We start from the raw sequence: 21,397 nt of genomic DNA on the forward strand, positions 1-21,397 counted from the left end.
TGCCTACATCAGTCATTGAAATATTGGAAATTATGCAACGATTATTTCATGGAACAATCATCTGTGAAGGTCAAACATGAGCAGTCCCAGTTAGGCACTGAGGGTAGAAGAAAGAGATGACAGGTACAAAAGAGATATGTACAAAGTGTTAGGATAGATGGCATAGTGACTCACCATCTTTGGTGTTGGGCAAGACTTTCAGTGGGTGTGACTCCTAAATTGGGTCTTGAAGGATGAATAGGAGCTCACCAGACAGAAAAGAAGAAGACAGGCATGCTTGGCCCCTGTTCTCAGTTCTCCTGGAAAGTGGCCTGCACTGACTCTCACACCAGCAGGGTCCTGGAAAGAGTTACTGATATGCTGCAAACTTTATGCAGACATACTTGGCAGGCCCTGATTCTCACACTGCTAGAGATTAGAGATCACACTGCTAGAGATGTGTTCCCCCTAAATCTAAACTGAAGAACCACAACTGAAGACAGTCAGTACTCAGAGAAGTTGGTCCTAAATTCAGAAAGATTTCTGTAAGGTGATAATACTGTATAAGGAATTAGGTCCACAATATCAATGAAGAATTTATTTTAATTATAAAGATAGAAAGAACAGTATTAGGAACCCCACAAGAAGTAAAGGAGGCAAGATAAATTACTAAAGATACACCAGCAGAACATACAAAAAAGTCAAAAAGACAAAGGTGTAACAACTACCTTGAATACAGAGAAAGGGATTATTTTGAGTTATTCTGTGAAAACGAATTGGAAATAAGTGATGCTCAAAATATGGGATCCACCTCCTCATCAGTGCCATCCCTATACTTCACAGAGCATCTGCTGGGACTACACTGGAAAAATATGTGGAACACAGCAGCAGTCGGGTGCATCTAAAAGCCACCTGTCCTATCTTTGTGCTGGGAGGGTTTTCCTGGCTGAGGAAAAGTACCCGGCCTAAGATGGGGAAGAATAAGGCGACTCTAATACTGAGGCCTTCTGGCACAGTGGGATCAAAGGCAGGCCCGCCAGGCTGCTCGGGCACTGATCTAGAAAGGGAGTTGAAACATCCTGGTAAGACATCAGAAACATGGGGCCAGTCAACTCAGTTGTCCACATATAAAGCCTTACCTAACTGGCAGGAACTTATTGGATCTACTCTCCTTAAAGTAAACAGTCTTCTAGAGAAAATGAAGGGGGGAAAAAAGAAAGCAACAAAACACTTCCCGAGGTTTCATTTAGCTAAGGTAACCAAATGTTCCTGCTTCACCAGGAGCTTTCCAGTTTTTGCCACGATTTCCTCATAATTATTAATAGCAACCCCTTCTTCTCAAAATGTCCTGCTTTTGATAATAAACGATAGAATCACCATCTATTTAGTCTATGTAAAAAATTAGTATAACAAAAAGATTAAAATATACATCTTCTGGTAGAAAATGTATTTCAGGATAATCAAATAGCACCAGTTGAGAAAACCTTCTAATTTACGTAAGAATGCCAATGTAGACCAACAGATAAAAGTAGGAAATCATTCTTTTTCAAATCCTAATGGAATCACTAAATTCGACAAACATTATCAACTGGAATTAAAACTATTAGATCAAAGGCCGGCCCGGGCTGCCGGTTCGATTCCCACATGGGCCAGTAGGCTTTCAACCACAAGGTTGCCGGTTCAACTCCTCGAGTCCCGCAAGGGATGGTGGGCTCTGCCCCCTGAAACTAAGATTGAACAGAGCACCTTGAGCTGAGCTGCCTCCCGGATGGCTCAGTTGGTTGGAGCATGGGCTCTGAACCACAAGGTTGCCAGTTCAATTCCTTGACTCCCGCAAGGGATGGTGGGCTGCGCCCCCTGCAACTAGCAACAGCAACTGGACCTGGAGCTGAGCTGCACCCTCCACAACTAAGACTGAAAGGACAACAACTTGACTTAGAAAAAAAGTCCTGGAAGTACACACTGTTCCCCAATAAAGTCCTGTTCCCCTACCCCAATAAAATCTTTAAAACCAAAACAAAACAAAACAAAACTGTTAGATCAAGAGTTGATGGGGAACTGAAGACCCCTCTGTGACACCACACAGATTGCTTTTAGTGGCAGGAGGAAAACATATGACTTTACAATGCAGGGTGTCAGTGCCCGAATACTGTGGTGTACCCTAACTTCATCAATGATGGGTAAACCAGTGTACAATATCACGTAAAACACGTTCTACTCACGATGTTTATCTTAAATCTAAGCAAGTCTTGAAATGTAACTTCCAGTTTATAGAGACTCCAAGAGACAGAAGAGAAAGTTAAATCGTGCAATGAGGTGGCTCTCAGACCAATCCAGGCCAATGCCTTCTACATGCCAGTGAAAAGCAAAATAGGACTCGCCTCAATTAAAAGAGATTTAAGGGACGTGAAAACCAAACGCAATGTGTAGTCCTAAAATTGACCAGTACTAAAGGACATTTTGGAAGAATGTGGGAAGTTTGAATATGAACTAGGTATAGAATGATAAAAGTAACTGGTAATTAATTTTAGCTGCAATGTGGTATTATTTACTATGTAGGAAAATGTCATTTTTGTCCCTAAGAGATACATACTGAAATGTGGGTACAAGGACATGATACAATTTTCTTTATTACTTCTGCATAAAGATGTAGTTAGAAAAGAATCAGGTGTATGTGTATACACATATACCCCCTTACGTATCGTTTAGGAAATCAATTTCTCTCTGCCTGCTTTAGGGGAAAGAAATGTTTAAGGAATTATCATTTAAAGGGGCTTAGATCAGCTTGGCCCAGGTACCCCAACACCATTAGCTCAAGCATGAGGGATGTACCCAAAGAGCAGGTTTTTATGGTAGACGTGGACTGGATGACAGAAATCTAAGATGGCAGCTTTCCCAGAACCACAGTGCTAACAGGAGCCTGGAGAAACAGTCTTGGATAGCTAGCTCTTGGCTCTAAAGCAAGTAGATGTGGCACCATCCAATTCTCACAGTAACTAATGTGTACCTGTCCAGAAATCTACAAATCTAAACCAAGGGAATGTCACGTTGGTGGAGACATGTGATGGAGCCTCGTATCAAGAACACAACCACAATAGCTAATACAGGTATCCTTGGTGCAAACAGGAATCTCTCAGAGGATCTATTCCAGGAACAGGAGGCAAAACAGTTTGCTAAGGGGGAGCTCTAACCCTGGTAGGCACATAATTATTAAACATTGGTGCTCTATGCCCTAAACAGTAAGACTTCTCTGTAGGGAGAACAGATATATGACAGGTAAAGAACAGAAGAGGTGAAGATGGGGAAGAGACAGGATTTATGATAAAAGTAAAAAGATACAGGTTAGAAATGATGAGCGGTAGAGGACTGACTAATAAATACACCTTTATAATGGAGGATGTATTCATTAGTACGGGCCAGGAGCGGCATCACAGTAGCAGAGTAAGAAGTGGAGAGGAGTTAAAGTAGAATCAGTGAGGAGGGGAGCGGAGTAAACAAGCAGACAGGAGAAGACATAATAAGCAGGAACAGGGAACGAGGAATAAAACACAACAACATGGAGAGAGAGATGAAATTTGAAATGACAAAGGAAACAGAAGGACAGAGGGGGCAGGAAGTAAAAGAAAGACAGCTGGTCAAAGGTTGAGGGGGCAGAATTTGGAACAGACAGAGCTGAATGCATCTTTTTCATGTCTGTACTCACAGAAACTTATATAGGAGCTCAGGAGAGAGGAAAACAGGGAGAGAGGAAAGGAGACAGGAAGAGGGGTAAAGGCAGGCAGTTAGAGAGCAGAAGAGAAAGACTGGAAATAGAGTGGTGCGAAGGTGTGGAGGAAGGAAAAAGAAAACCCGGAATGAGTAAAGCACACATTTCAGAGGCACACGAGGGGGTGAATATGAGATAAAATGTGATTGACACAGAGCTCAGGAGCATTCTATGTCACAATCCAGAATTATGTAATTCAAATTTACTTTAAGAATGTAAGAACTGTTTTGACCAGGCAACAAATGCCTGGAACTAGCGTAAAAACATGATAAACTTTATAGAAAACCGAAGCCGACTAGCTCTTGGATCTTCTATGTACTACTGAGTGACGCCAATCAGCCTATGGGGCTCCTTATTTTCCCCATGGTCCTGCTCTCATCCAGAGGGTCATTTCAACATATGAACTGGCCTGAGGCAGCAGCATATTTTCCACCCTTCTTCTGTTTGCCCAGAACCAACACAAGAGGTGAATGTTGGTTAACATAATTAATATAGACAGAAATTTGGCTAAGTACTACAAAAAAATCCATTTTTCAGGCGCCTGATTATCTAGATTGCTGACTACATTGATTACAGTAATCCAGTGATTGCCAAATCTTTACTTTCTTTCTGTTAGGCGAGATTTAATCTAGAGAACTCACAAGTCTCTCTAGGAGGCAAATCTCTCCTAGGACACTTGATTTTGACTGACAGCTCACAAAATAATCCTGGCATGCATGCAAAATTAGACTCACATGCAATTTTCATGCAAAGGCAAACCTATCCATCAATATAATAGTGGCTCCCAAAAAGCAGTCAAGGTTGTGTCTGGAAACTGGAAACTAGGAAGTCTGATATTTTAGAAGCCATAATCAAACATAGTTGTTTGCAGTTTTTACTGTGTGTAGGTGTTTCCTAGCACATGAATAAGATCAGAAATTTGTATTAAAAATTATGATTACAAGATTTCAAATCACAACAAATCACAACGGAGTATGTGTTTGAGAATCACTGGTTTGCAACTTGAGGAAAGAGACAGGTTGGTGAAATCAGTTTCCTAGAGTCTTCATTTTTCCAACAGGAAACAGTAAAAAAACAAACAAAAACAAAAACCAAAACAAAAAAAAACCCACTCTCCCTAACTTTTGATGACAGTCCCTTATGAGGTTGGCACAAGTTTAATATCTATTTTTCCTAACTTTCAAGTTCAAATCAGGTACTACAGACAAAGCACAGAACATAGAAGTTATCAATGCAGAGCACCTGCACATGAAAGAGAAAGACCAAAGGATGTCCTGGATGAATACTTACTATTTGGTAGAGTCAGATAGCTGATATTCTCGTCGTCTATCATAGCATTCCTGGATTCCTGGATCATTCCATAAACTCTTTATTGCGTCTACGTATGGATTCTCAAAAGCAGACACCTTCTCCACATCAACTTCTCGAACTAATTGTGCATGAGCCTGTTATTTAAAAAAAAAAAAAAAAAAAAGCAGTTTTAATCTTTCCATCACAGAAAATTGTTTTTGGTTCACACGTTACGTTGCACACAATTCAGGTCTTCCTGCAGGTACTGGTTTTCAGATTGGTTTATAATAATGTAATGCCTCATTCTTTTTTCTTAGAGAGAACAGTCTCAAACCTTTCTCTGTAATCTTGAGGCTACTAGTCATCTTTATGAGGAAAGCAGAGTTCAGCTCCAATCAGAACAACGAGGACATCATGCTACACATGCAATTGTTTTTAGGTGATTATCATAATCCCAAAGCAATTAATATTATTAAAGGGAAAAGAGACAGGAATAATTATCCCCTCTGTTTATAATTTATTATAATCAAACACAAAATACACACAGCCCATGGGTATTATTTCTTAGCAGAAACTCAATCAGACTCCTCAAGTAATCAGAGCTAGTTTCTATAGTTCACTTTTCGGATAAGGTGTAAAAACACTAGAACAGCAGGCAATAGTAATGACTTAATTTGAACAGAAACCATTCCCAGGACATTCCCAAATAACCCAAGTTCTAAAACATTTATTTTATATCTTTCTTATCCATATTATCAGATTGAGGACCCTATTCGATTTTTTAACAAGGAAAAAGGACTTTGTTATTTCATTATACAACATTTAGCAGGAAAGGAGATTAAAAAAAATTCAGTAAGATTGAAATTAAAATGTTGTCAAAAAGCTATTAGAAACAATCAATGAATACAGTAGTGTGGCTGGCTACAAAATCAACGTACAAAAGTCCACTGCATTCCTATATACTAACAATGAAATCTCAGAAAAAAACAATTCCTTTTGCAATTGCAGCAAAAAGAATAAAATACCCAGGAATAAACTTAACCAAGGATGTGAAAGACCTATATGCTGAAAACTACAAGACATTTTTAAAAGAAATTGAAGGAGACACAAAGAAATGGAAAGGCTTTCCGTGCTCATGGATTGGAAGAATCAACATAGTTAAAATGGCCATATTACCCAAAGCAATATACAGATTTAATGCAATCCCCATCAAAACCCCAATGGCATTTTTTAAAGAAATAGAACAAAAATCATCAGATTCGTTTGGAACCACAAAAGACCCCAAATAGCCAAAGCAATCTTAAGAAAAAAGAACAATGCTGGAGGTATCACACTCCCTGACTTCAGCTTGTACTACCGGGCAACGATAATCAAAACAGCATGGTATTGGCAGAAAAAACAGACACATAGGCCAATGGAATAGAATTGAGAACCCAGAAATAAACCCACATAAATATGGACAGATAATTTTTGACAAAGAAGCAAAAAACATACAATGGAGAAAAGACAGCCTCTTCAATAAATGGTGCTGGGAGAATTGGAAGGCCACGTGCAAAAGAATGAAACTGGACTGCTATCTGTCACCATGTACCAAAATTAATTCAAAATGGATCAAAGACTTAAGCATAAGACCTGAAACAATAAACTGCATAGAAGAAAACATAGGTACTAAACTTATGGACCTTGGGTTCAAAGAGCATTTTATGAATTTGACTCCAAAGGCAAGGGAAGTAAAAGCTAAAATAAATGAATGGGACTATATGAAACTTAAAAGCTTCTGCACAGCAAAATAAACCATTGACAAAATAAAGAGGCAACCAAGTAAATGGGAGAAGATTTTTGCAAACAGTGCCTCCGATAAGGGGCTAATATCCAAAATATACAAGGAACTCATGAAACTCAACAACAACAAAAAAAAAACAACCCAGTTGAAAAACGGGCAGAGGACCTCAAGAGACATTTCTCCAAAGAGGACATACAACTGGCAAATAGACATATGAAAAAATGCTCAACATCACTAATCATCAGGGAAATGCAAATAAAAACCACAATGAGATATCACCTCACCCCAGTTAGAATGGCTATCATCAACAAGATAAATAGTAACAAGTGTTGGAGAGGCTGTGGAGAAAAAGGAACCCTCATACACTGTTGGTGGGAATGCAGATTGGTGCAGTCACTATGGAAGGCAGTGTGGAGGTTCCTCAAAAAATTAAAAATAGAATTACCGTATGACTCAGCAATCACATTCCTAGGTATCTACCCAAAAAATCTGAAAACATTCATCCATAAAGACATGTGTGCTCCAATGTTCATTGCAGCTTTATTTATGGTGGCCAAGACATGGAAACAACCAAAATGTCCTTCGATAGATGAATGGATAAAGAAGTTGTGGTATATATACACAATGTAATACTATTCTGCGGTAAGAAAAGACGAAATAGGACCATTTGTGACAACTTTGGTGGCTCTTGAGAATATAATGCTAAGCGAAATAAGTCAGACAGAAAAAGCAGAGAACCATATGATTTCACTAGTATGTGGTATATAAACCCAAAACAACAAAAGAACAAGACAAACAAATGAGAAACAAAACCCATAGACGCAGACAATAGTTTAGTGGTTACCAGAGGGTAAGGGGAGAGGGGGTGGTAGATGAGGGTAAAGGGGATCAAATATATGGTGATGGAAGGAGAACTGACTCTAGGTGGTGAACACACAATGGGATTTATAGATGATATAATACAGAATTGTACACCTGAAATCTATAACTTTACTAACAATTGTCACCCCAATAGACTTTAATTAAAAAAAATGAAAGAAATTAAAATGTTGTATGGTGAACCCCCAAGTTAACAATAATATACCACTGCTTAATAACCCCTATTAAAATAGGTTTTGTGGATGTAATATATATGCAAATTATAGACACATAAATATGCAAATAAACACATGTAATAACTAATTACCTTGGAATTTAAGGCAGATGGCTGATAATTTATTCAAACTGTCTTGATTTTGTACAGAAATACAAACTTTTGAACTAGGTTAGTGAATGGCTATCATGTCATGCTGACCTAATTATTTCATAGTTTTATACAGATAGAATTTTAGTAAATTTATTCCACCTTAGGCCCTGTCTGGTTTCCAACCTTTATCTTCCTTCTCTTCCCATAAATGGGAAGGGCCCTATGTCATTAGACTAACCTTGACTTTAATAAGGTTTCAAGAAGCCCAACGTACTAAGACTGAAGAAACCACCCCTCTTGCTAGTTCTGCTCTGACCTTGACAGTCTGATGGAGTAGCCCCAGCTGTACCCTGGACTCCCGTCTTGGAAATCAGATTCCTGTAGTTGCTTTTTGTACCTAGTCGCTATCCAGGCAATCTGCCTTGTTATTCCACCAGTGATCCTACTAGCCTGGAGTCCTGTTCCTGAATCCCAATCCTGGTGAGCCTACCTCAATTATAGTTCTCCACGAGAGTCATCCTTCGGAAACGGTATCACTCACTCCCCAGTGAATCCCCAAAGCTGTGCTCTGCTTGGATCCGTAACACCTGTTCTTCTGTGTTGATACCAAAGACTATACTGGACCCATCTGCTCTGCCTTCGGCCTGTTGAACTGGATGTCCTCCAAGCACAAAACACTGGATGTGTGGGCCTTCTCCATCCTGCCCAGCCGGTATGTCAAATGTCAAATTTCCACCCCTGCCTTTCTGCCTTTGCCCATTGAATATGATCAAGTTCTGACCCTTTGTGTTCTGAGACATAACAATGATCACCCTTGGTATAATCCTAAATTAGAGTACCCATGGCTACATCTGTATTATAGGGTTTTCTGGGGGATTCTGTGGGTCTTGAAGGGCAGCTGGGGGCAGAAGTGGGAATATGCAGATGGTTTCCTGCTGGACACACTCTAAAGAAAAGGTTTTGAATCTGACTTTGCTTCTTCTTATGACCTGGGTAAACTGCTTAATCTTCCCAAATGTTATTCCTGGTGGGGAACAGACTGCCCCACCAGCCTCATGTGACTTTGTGTTGTGTTACAATACAGTAGGGTCAGTGATTCTCAAAAGGTGGTCTACTCATCAGCAGTATCACCTGAAATTTGAAAGAAATGCAAATCCTCTGATCGTACCTCAAACCTTTTGAATCTGAAACCCTAGGAATGAGACTCAGCAACCTCTGTTTTACGAGGCTCTTGAGATGATTCTGAGACATGCAAAAATTTCAGAACCACTGCAAACTATAAAGCACCATACAGATGTAACTTGTGATCATAATTAATTGCCTGGCTGGCCACAGAACTGCTATGGGAAACTCAAGACGCCCACAGAGGCAACAGTCACCCCAAAGCAGGAGTCATTAACAGATGTTCATAAGGGCTAGGGAGCCATGGAAACGAGCAAACAGGCTTGGTGTAGGCAGTAATAAGTGATGGGACTGAGACACACCAAGAAATACGCTCACTGATTAAAGAGGGAAGCTGCTAGATAGCTCCAGCATATTGTTGCTACTGGGCATGCATGCAGGTCCCTTGCTGCCAGATCTTCCAATTTTTCAAGGGAACCAAAAATCTAGATTTTTTTTTTCTGTGAAATGTTCCCTAATTGTAAATTTTGGCAAACCTATCAAAGATAAATAAAGTATATGTGTGCCTGAGTCTGATTGGGGGTCATTCATTTGCAGCATTTGTTCTAAAAGATGCTTCTCTTTTGACTTCCCTAATAGGCTTGACCAATAACACTACGTACTGTGCAGAACCTAGAACATGGTACCTGCCGCTGGTTAATATATGCTAATGAGTAAGTAATTTTCATCACTTTTCTACAATATTTAGACAAACTATTATACTATCCATAGAGATAAATGGTTGAGACCTTTCTCTGAAGTGGGTCAAAGCAACATGGTGACATAGGTTAGCATAGACAGTATTTAGAAAATGAATTTGATACTATATGAGGCCAGCCATGTCAGTTGGAAGGAGTTCTGTTTGTTTCTGGAGAAGTTAGCTTATGACAGAGCAACCAATTTCAACATACCTGACACTTTTCACCATGATGAAATGTTTACTGGACCCCACTGAGATGCTAGACAATATAGCGATTAGGGAATTAGACATAGTTCTCATGAGGGTGGGGATGGGAGGAACATACAGATGGCAACCAACCAAAGCACAGGATGCTCCAGGATTAGGAACAAGAGGGGATTTTTGCATTTCCGTCCTCAAGTTCAACGGACTGTAAGGGTATTTAAATAAAGACAACATTCTCAACAGTGTATTGTAACTTTCCACTGAGAGCCTGCTCCTGTAAAAATGAGACTACTTTCTGTTGCCAGAAAACTGTAATTTCCTAACTTGGTCTATCGCTGCTTGCTTTTTCTTACATCTGAAATGTCTTCCTTCTTCCTTCTGGACCTTCTTTTGCTTTTTTGTTCTGGGGCTGTATCATGTGCTATATCTTATAGGAGGAAGTCATTCTTGATGTTCCTCCTCTTCCTCAAACTGTTATCTTTGGGTCCTTTGATCCATGAAACTTTTACATTTTCCTTTATGTCTTGACTTATCCCTCTTACAGACTATACATGGAGGGAAGGGGCTGTAGCTTACTGACTCATTTCTTTTGGGACCCAACACAGAGTGAGTATACAACAAATATCTGTCTAATTTAAGTGCATTTTAACATATACATACATATAAATTCAATGCTGAGTCCTACAAATCGAAGTCAGTTTCTTGAGAAAATCTTCCATCCTTACCTAGTCTCATAGCACTCCTTAATCCTTAACAGCTTTTATCACAGCAGCTGGTTTACGTATTTGTGTGATACATATTTGTTAACATCTTCCTCCCTGATCACAGTATAGATTCAAAGACTGGCTCAACATTGCAGCATCAGGGCCCAGCAGAGTGCCTGCCACCTGGTAGATGCTCAGTAAATATCTGTTGAGTAAAGAATGCAAGGAAGGAAGAGTGGGAATTCCATTAAACTGAAAATCAGGATACCTAACTTCTAGTCCTGGCTTTATCCCTAACAATAGCCAGAAACCTTAGGAGACACTACTTTACCTCTTTATAACTTCATTTTTCTTGTCCATTAAGATGATGCATTTGGACCAAATTATCTACCAAAGGTCTCATCTAGCCACAAACAGTATGACTGTAAATACACGATAAACACATTTACAATGCATAGAGGACGAAGGTGCTGACACTACCTCTAGGAGCGCATAATATCATTTACTGAAGCAAGACTTCACTATTTCCCACAGAGCTGACAATACAGAGAAGAGCACCGTCAAGCCTGTACATGAGCAACGCTACATGTGGATTGAGCAAGGAGAAGTCAGTATGGACAAAGGAGGTCAAACAAGGTGTCAGAGAGAAGATAAGGGTTTCTCTGGCAGGTGGAGATGAAGATGTGTGACGCTTCCAACCAAAGAGGAGGAATAAACAAAGGTTCACTGCACAAAATAAACATAGCACTTTCCTTTAACTGTGAAAAAAACCAGCTTAGTGAGGAAGTTTCATGCTGCCTATTCAATTCAAATTAACCTCCACATCACGTGAAAGCTATAATCTAAACCGTATCAGCTATGAACCATTAACTCAGAAGATAACCTCCAGCATCCATGAAAGTATATCACCCTCAAAACACACAGATCACCACTTTGCCTTCACCCAGGTCAGAATTTCTAAGTCACTTTTACTGCCCCCCCAAGCCTTGTTGTTTAATTCCATCCTTGCTCTTTTAGAAAATGACATTCAAATATAATCAACTGTAATTTGCATTTGTGTAAGAGCTTTCAACTGAAAGCTAAGTTATTTAAAAGTATGACAGCATTTTACCAAATAAACATAGAATTTTTAAATTACCTATATGCATGTCCCCAATGGAAGTTTATTCCTCTCACTATTTTTGTAAATATTCTGTATGTGGAAAGAATATTTTTTATTACGTTAGAGTTGAGAAAAATTAGATCCTTTTCTATTTGCCGAAATGTCAAATGTGAACAGTAGTAAAAATCACAACTAATTATGTGAAATTAAACAATTACTAATGAAAAAGACTATGATAAAAAGGAAACAATTCATTTCTAGTAATATTATAAATAACAAGTGAATTACAATTGACTATCCTTTTTATTTTGAACATTGTGCACAGAAAACCAAAACAGATATGGGTTAATTAATCATATAAGCAAAATATAAAATATAATTCTATTTCATTTTGTTACAATTGAGCACACTGGATGGAATTATTTCATGATGAAATCTAGCTTTCAGAATTCTCAGCAGCTGATGGCAAGCCTTAGAGGGAACATTGCGAGAACTAAGTAGCTTACTCAGGAACTCTGGCAGAATTCTAGGGAAAGACCACATGGAAACCACAGGATATGCCAGTGTGGTAATGTCTTATTTTCGTGATTTGGTGGTCATAAAATTCAGGTAAATCTTAGATGTGTTGATATTTCCATGGTTGCTTGAGTAAAGGGAAGGAAGAACTGAGTTCCCACCATAGGGGGTTTTACTCTGCCCACAGAAGGCCAAGCTTTCAGATGAAACAAAAAGGATCTTATAGTCACTTTGGAAAGATTTTCAAAAACTCATTAACACATCAGGCGGCTTTAGGCTGGAATGTCAGACCTATTCCAGTTCCTACACTCCAGAAGTAGAAAACCAAATGGCAACTTCCACATTTGTTGAAGCTCTTAGACACAAATATTCAGCTCATTAGGCCTGCTAGGTTTGAAGGGATGCCCAACACACACTGAGGACCTCTAAATTAGAAAAAGTCCAAACCACGGTTGGAGTCCGTTTTAATTCTGAACTGAGACTCACAGCGTCTCACTCCTTTTTTCCTTGGTGCTTATTTCCATTTTGGCATTTGACTCTAGAGAAAAGAAAACAAAAAACTGTAGACTCCTAAATAAACTGTGAGAAAGAAAAAAAAAATCCCAGGCTGTGTTTCGTTTTTCTTTTGCTCAAATGAAGTACAAAGTAAAAGGATGAACGCTGAGATCAGGCTGCTGTACAAATTGAACCACCTCCACTCTGTACAAATTGAACATGACCTTGGGCAAGCCATTTAACATCTCTAAACCTCTGTTTCCTAATCTATGAAATGGGGTAATAATAGCACTTATCTTAGAGGATTAAAGGACAGAATGCATGTACAACACTTAAAGACAGAGCCTAACAAAGTTACTAGTTATTTAAAAAGCAAAAAAAAAGGAAAATAGCACAGAAAACATAAACCATGGTGTACATACATACCTACTAGGTTCCGTGACCTTGGGCAAATCACCCAAACATTAATTTGCTCAAATGTGAAATAGCATTCTGGAGGTCATACTGGATATTCGATCTCTGAGTCCTCAAATTTGGAAGCACCCCTTAGCATAAAATTTCCTACAGATAACTTGGACAAGAGCTACCGTGTTTCCCGAAAATAAGACTGGGTCTTATATTAATTTTTGCTCCAAAACGCATTAGGGCTTATGTTAAGGGGATATCATACTAAAAAATCCTGCTAGGGCTTATATTCCAGTTAGGTCTTATTTTCGGGGAAACATGGTATCCTCTCTTAGACCACTTCACTGTCTCTGACTTCATCACAAGTTGAAAAGCTGACCTTCATTAAGGTGCTTTATACACAGAGTGACAGTTGTTGATGCATCTTTTTATGAGCATTACTGCATGAATGACAAAGAGCAGCTAAGTCACACTGAGCTGCTGCCGGTTGGGTTCACATAGCAAGTGATTCATTCCCACAGAACAGCCTTTCCATGCTTATTATTTAACTCGTGGCTCAGCAAAATTACAAATTACTACATGACACAGCCGTTTGGAGTCCCTGATGAAGCTTATAGATCCTGTGTGTGGAGTCGTTTAGAGCCAGGGATCTGCTGATTCTCCTTTGCTAAGTGCCCATGTCCCTCTCAGTCTCTCACTGAAAAATACGGAGAGCCAGAAGAGAGAACAGGAAGACTGAACAATAGCTTGAGATCAGTCAAGCCTTCAATCAGTCACATTGCAGCCCTGTGTCTTTAGGTATGTCACTCAAACTTCCTGAACCTCAGCTTCCTCATCTATAAAATGGGGGAAATAAAATATTGTAGGGCTGTTAGGAAAATTAGGAGATATCAGTAAAATGCCAAAAAAAGTATTATAATTACTATGAATTCTTGTGGGATCTCAAAATTACCATTAATAAATGTTAATAATTTCAACAAATATTTATCTACCATGTATCAGACAATGCACTAGACACTGATAAAGCAGAGAATTTATGTTAAGTGAAATGTTCCAGATAACAAAATATTAGATAATAAAGTTTACTAAACTGTCACATATTCTACGTTATTTAAGATTTTACAAATTGATTTATTATCCCATTATTAAATTTGCTCTTCCATCATTAATTTTTATTTTAAATATCCATTATGGTATTCACTAAGACAATTAATGATTATAAGGGATACTGCCTTTTCCCAAAAAACATTTGCTGAAAATACATCTCTCTTTGGCTTTGCTTCACTATAGGCTATATTTGTTTATTCTAACACAATGGATTTCTTTTTGGGTGAAGGAAATACTCCTTTTTTTGTTTAAAATATTCTTTTTCTTCTAAAGAACTCAGTCTCTTTTTTGGCTATACCACTATAATTTTCCATGTATTCTTCTATTTTGTTCTTTGCTTATAATTTTCCTTCTTCATGTTTGTTTGCCTGCCACGTCATAATGACCAGTACTAAGGACATGTAGGCCAGATGTTTGATGCGAATGGTATAACATATACTAAGCAGTTCCAAAGCGTCTGTTGACTGACGTAATTACATGGTTCAATCACAAAGAATCTTGCCTTCAGGTCTGTAAAATCTGGGGATGCAATATAAAGTTTTGTACTATTTGAAATGCTACTTACTACCTTTATTATTATGATGGTAATATCATAGTATGGGTATATATGTATATATATTCCCATACTATGATATATATATATACACACACATGTATGTGTGTGTGTGTGTGTGTGTGTGTGTGTGTGTGAGGGGGGTGTTGCCAAAAAGATGTATACACGACTTGCATTCATTTTTTGTTATCGGTATATAATATATTGAGTATTAAAATTTTACTACAGTTTGTTTCCTTTCTTAAAATGTGTATGCATATTTTTTGGCACTGTGTGTGTGTGTGTGTGTGTGTGTGTGTGTGTGTGTGTGTGTGCGCGCGCCGTGTTTCCCCGAAAATAAGACCTAGCCAGACCATCAGCTCTAATGTATCTTATCTTTTGGAGCAAAAATTAATATAAGACCTGGTCTTATATTATATTATATCAGACCCAGTCTTATACTGAAATAAGACCGGGTCTTATATTAATTTTTGCTCCAAAAGACACATTAAAGCTGATGGTCTGGCTAGGTCTTATTTTGGGGGAAACATGGTATGTATATATATGTATATATAATGAATACTACAAAAAAAGTTTATTTCAAAGAATTTATACAAAGTCACAGTGATAAAGAAGAAATTAGAATTGGAGACTTTTAAAGATATGCGTATTCATTAGTATTCAAAATAGTTAGGTATACCTGTATAGTTGCCTTCAAAGCATATTTAAAAAACATTAGTTTACTTGGGGTTTTAAATGGCTGCTTAGTTGAAAAATTAGTTCGAAAGCCAAAATGAGGTAAACGTGTAGAATGATTATAAAAAGTTACATAGATGTCTATACTGCAGAATTCACAACCTTTAATAAGGTAATTGTGCTATGAATCCATGAGTACAGCGTACGGAGATATTACTGTATTTTCAAACTTGTTTGATCACGGCAGCTTTTTCTCCCTCAGGTCAGTCAATTAGACTGACCCTCTCATGGATCACATTTTGAAAAGCATTGACTAGAAACTGAGACTCCCAAAAACCAACTAGGGATTGATTTTATACAAACGAAATAATTAATTAACTGCTTCTCCCTCAACTCTGGTATTATAGGTAAATGCCTGCTTTATGGATTCACATCATCTTCCTTTTTGAGATCACATTTTTGCATATGGTTCATTTCCTGATATTATGTCTCAGAAAAACCTAATCATGTAGCCTTTTGCAATGTCTGTGCTCCTACAATCTTATTAACCAGAGAAGCATGCTTCTGGTTGGGGATTTTATTTTGTTTGACAATAGAAAAAACATATAAAGACAATTCCCCCGTTCACCTTGGTAGACTTTCAAACAAAGATGGAAAAAATAAAAAGAACAAGCTTCTTAATGATGGGCGGCCCAGATTCTCCTGGGAATCCCAGAATCCTGCACAGGGAACGTAATCTTTGTGGGACATCCCATGTAAAACCTGACTGCTGCAGCTTCAGACACTGTGTTCAGGAGAACTGAAAGTGAAGGGCTCAAGGTCCCAGAAGCTTGAGGAGGGAAAGAAGCTTCTGAGAACACTTATTTAACTATCCCTTTAACTCAGAGAGTAAGAAATTGTTTTAATAGTGGAAATGTAAAAAGAAAGGACAGAAATGGTGTCGACTTATCTATCCTATGAAGAAGAATAATGAAACATTCAGAATCCGAGTAGCAACAAGGGAAGGAAATAAGAGAACTCACATCTCACTAGACAATTTTTTTCCTGGTAAATTAAAAATAAAATTTTTTCTTTTTTTGTAAATAAGTTATATAATTTGTCATTTTGAGAAAGTGCTCAAATTTCAGGCAGTTTACAGATAAGAATCAATTGTAAAAAGTTACTTGGGCCAATGTTGATAAACTTGTAACTTCTAGTGAGAGTATGATGACATACCGTGTTTCCCCGAAAATAAGACCTAACTGGAAAATAAGCCCTAGCATGATTTTTCAGAATGACATCCCCTGAACATAAGCCTAAGCCCTAATGCGTCTTTTGGAGCAAAAATTAATATAAGACCCAGTCTGATTTTCAGGGAAACTCAGCAGTAGTTAGTTTATAGTTTACACACGACACTTTTGAGTATGAAAGTGGTTACTAAAAATAGTTAATGTTATATATCTTTGAAATACTTATTGACCAACCAATCAGTATTATTACATTGATATTATTTAAACATTCTTAAATATAAAATTCTTCCTAAAAACTTTCATATATCTGTATAGACTAAAGTGAAAAAAGAAAAAGAGAAGAGTTTTTCTTGGTATATTCATGTAGTTTAGTCATGTTCTTAGGCATAACTGTTCCTAATATCATGAAGACTATATTTTTTTCAGAACATTGTATTTTTTTCAATATGGACATATTATATATTTAACTATTTCATAAAAATGCCTGCAATATTCTTCAAAATTGCGTTAACTGTTTTAGATAATAAACTTGAAATTGTTAATATTTCAATTGAGTCCTTCTCTATAGATCTTAATTTTTTAATTCAGAAATATCCTCTCTTTTAGGGGCTGAAATACCTATGAAGCCCAGAACAAATTCTGCTAAATGGAAATTCTTTACTCTGTTATTTATTCAAATGCAAATATGTAAATCTTTCAGTTCAAATATTTTCATAGGAACTATATTTATGTATCAGTTCATAATATTATTCTTTCACAAATACTTTGAGGTGACAAAACTCTTGATTGGTAGGTTATCACAGCTTGTTTGGACACAATTCTGACTTATATGTGAGTCACAACTAATTCCAAGTACATTACTGCTTCATAGGCTTAATTTAATAAATGTTTTATTTACCGTGACACCATGCACCATTAAGAACACTATTCATATCATTGTCATAAAGTACTTTTATTTTCAACATTTTTAAAGAAGAAAACGCATTTATCATAGTATTCAAAATAATGATAGTTTACCAGAATGAACTTTCAAAAGCTTCACTTTGATTCCATGAATTAAAGAGGGTGGGGTGAAAATCAAGCCCTCGATTGTGTATAAAGATTTTCTTCTGCTAAGAGAGTTAACAGATTAATAACTATTGCTTCATTTTGTACATGTATAAGAAAACTTGGAATTAAAGTGAGTTCATTTAACTTGGAAAGAAAGTCAGTTGATCTAAATGAAAAGTCATGCTTCACAGAGTGATATAAAAATGTATTTTTTACAGCTGCCCATGCTAAAATGTCATCTTTGGGCACAATCTCCTGAAAATAACAGCTAACCTTTGAAGTAGACGCTGATAGTTTTGCAGCAGATCTGTGCCCTTCGAACTGTGGGTGGTTCATGATATCACTATGGCTACAATGGTGGATACTATATATCAACAAACCATTTTGTGTAAGTTTACACATTATCATTGACTTTCTTGAGAAACAGATATTCAACATTTAATTTTTTGTTAAACATGCATTTTTAGGGTTTTAAAAGGCTTGTTATAACCGAAAGGATTTATTGCAAAATAAAAGCATGATCAAATAATAAAATAAATAGCAATAGATTTATGCCAAACAATAAATGACAAAACCATTGAAGCAAAAGCTCTCAGACTGCCATGGCAAGACCACTCAGTGTTGATTTTCCACATACACCTAATACACGAGAAATTTCCCGCTGGCCCTGCTCAATGACGGGCTGATGTCTTAGTGGGCCTCACAGCCTGTAGACCAGAGCACAGCATGACTGGCTCACCACCAAGACCATGTGGTAAAGCAGCGGCACATCTCTCTCTGCCACCCTTGAGGATGAAGGGAGCTGACTGTCTTTAGTCACTCTTGGCCCAACTTACTCCATATCAGCAGTGAGTGCCCATATACTGTCCGTAAGGGAGATACAGTTTCATTGTATTTGGGAAGGTTTTGGAAAAGGGTTGGGACATTTTTTCAGATTTGATCAAATATTAAAGTGAGAAACATGTACAACTGCCTGAGCAGAATCTGGAAATACAAAATGAAAGTCTGTCAAATCCATCCTGGTTTTTTTTGTTGTTTGCTTTTTGTGGGTTTTTTTTTTGGTGCAGCTATTAATAAGAATCCTTCATTAAAAAATGGAAAACTGGAGCAATTCTAAGCTGGTGGGATATTAAGACAACAGGTGTAAACCACAAGTGTCTTGGGCAAACCAGGACTTACCATGTTTCCCCAAAAATAAGACCTAGCCAGACAATCAGTTCTAACGCGTGTTTTGGAGCAAAAATTAATGTAAGACCCGGTTTTATATTATATTTTACTATAAGACCAGGTATAATATAATATAATGTAATGTAATGTAATGTAATATAATATAATATAATATAATATAATATAATATAATATAATATAATATATAATAAATATAAACATAATATAATACTGGACCTTATATTAATTTTTGCTCCAAAAGACGCATTAGAGCTGATTTTTCCGGCTAGGTCTTATTTTCGGGGAAACACGGTAGGATCGACCTACGTATGGGCAGACTTGGGACAGGGGAATCAAGAAGCCTAGAAGTTAGCTGATGGTCAGTCTACAGATCTACTTGGTCTAGTACAAACAACATCTAAAACTGAGAGCTTTCCCATTAAACAAACAAACAGATTTACTAATTCTATTGCTAAATGAAAGGTCCAGCAACCCTTCCCATATTCCAAGAGGACAAGAGGCTGTAGGCTGTAGCCACCTAGGCTACCACCTGTCCCTCACTATTATCAATAATAAGAAGAAACAGGATATTTCTTTATGGAAATGAACTCGGCTGGCTTCACTTTACTTGCCTGGCCCTGAAGTAATCTGATTTTGCACTCCAAACCCCACCAAACTACCTGCAGTTTGTGTAATTCTTCTGGTTTTTGTGTGATAAGGAGACTTGTGCATTCTGCATAAGAGGAAATAAAAATTACCTGGAATCTGACTTCGACCAGTGGACGTTTTCTCAGCTTCCTGGTCAGGAGCCATTAAAAATAATGTGCACCTGGGACCTTCCAATGCTGGCGGCCCCAGCCCCTTAGTTTATGTCCTAGAGCTGTGGTTACACTGAACTTGGAATGCTTGTGTTTTGAGTTGCAATCCACCCAGAGCGTGCGTGAGGTGCCAATGGTTCTACATGGTCTGTGATGTTAGGGGTCATGATTATCTCAAGGTATAACGCTGGTAGCAGCTAAAGGCTATGGCTTTGCAGGCAAACACGGAGTTTTAGCTATGCTCCTATTTCCTTGCTTTGGGCCTCTCCAAGCCTCAATTTCCTTCGCCCTAAACAGAGGTAATGATACCTTCGTCACAGCATTGTTATAAAGCTTAAATGTAATCTTATACATAACACAGCAGAGTAACAAGCACACACTAGTGGCTCAGTAAACAGAAGTAACCTTTAGTTTGCTTCTTATATTCAGTGAGTCAACTCTTTTGGAGTTTTCAACTTTTGAAAACCTATTCCAAAAATATATAAATAATTTCTATGATCCCTCCCAACATGCTAAATAGCACTATTAATTTTATATCTTAAGGAGATGCTGTTTTAAACTCTTAAACAATGGGTTACGTACCATAATTATAGTGACCACTCGTGATTATTTTATGGTTACAATGGTTTTTCAACTAGAAGCATGTAATGTCACATATAAACGTTTTTTCTTTTCTCCACAGGAAAGCCCAAATCTCATACTGCATTCATTTCAATGTCATTTTCAAAAGGTGCAAAGACCACAACCTGACTAAAACCACTTCTAAGACACCCAAATAGATGCATGTGAATATTTTACCCGGGATTATATATCCAGACATACTCTTCCCCTTAAATTCTGATGAGGTTCCCATGAAAAGCTAACATGATTGGTGATGTAGCCTGGGTCATGGCATTAAACTAAACCAAATCCATCTCTCTATAACTCAAAAGGACTTAGCAAATTGCATTGCTTTTTCAGGAAGATAAAAATGCATATTGCCTTTTATGTGTTCTTAGCTATATCTCTGTTTTTGAAAAGGATTCATGTAAGTTCTAAATTTAGCTCCTACTTCCTCTTTACTATGCCATCTGAGCTACAGCCCATCTCTGATAACATTCTGATCTTCACTCCAAGGAACATATATAGAAACTTCCTCTCAGAAGGAAGATAACCTTTCATTAACCTCTGCTGTGCTTGTGGATAGTACAAGATGATCCTTTCTTTCTGTCTCCAGATTCTATGAGTACCATCTACATATATTTTAAAATTCCTTTTACCTGCTGGTAGGAAATATCAACCTTTCTAGAGATTCAATTATTTTTTTGTAAAAAGATCTCTTGCTAGGAAATTATGAATTAAAGGAAGAAATTCATCTCTTTACACCTAAGGCAGAAGATTGAGGAAAGAAAAAACAAAAAGAAGGGGTGGTAAAGAGAGGGTCGGTATGCTGGAATGAGGTTAAAAGCACTGGTGCACATATAGATAGAAATTTCAGAGTCATTTATCTGGGTTAATTACCATTCTA

At 37.6% G+C, this 21,397-nt stretch overlaps 1 protein-coding gene across 1 annotated transcript in view; it reads right to left on the reverse strand.

Moving 5' to 3' along the window:
• The window catches only part of LOC117031869 (guanine nucleotide-binding protein G(q) subunit alpha), a 278,997-nt gene that overhangs the window by 80,597 nt on the left and 177,003 nt on the right, over positions 1–21,397 (reverse strand). Inside the window, exon 3 of the mRNA XM_033122716.1 lies at positions 5,036–5,190. Within this exon, the coding sequence (XP_032978607.1) occupies positions 5,036–5,190 (155 nt within the window). The remainder of the gene's footprint in view (positions 1–5,035; positions 5,191–21,397) is intronic.

Source organism: Rhinolophus ferrumequinum, chromosome 12 (genome assembly GCF_004115265.2).
Source record: "Rhinolophus ferrumequinum isolate MPI-CBG mRhiFer1 chromosome 12, mRhiFer1_v1.p, whole genome shotgun sequence".
Classification (NCBI taxonomy): domain Eukaryota; kingdom Metazoa; phylum Chordata; class Mammalia; order Chiroptera; family Rhinolophidae; genus Rhinolophus; species Rhinolophus ferrumequinum.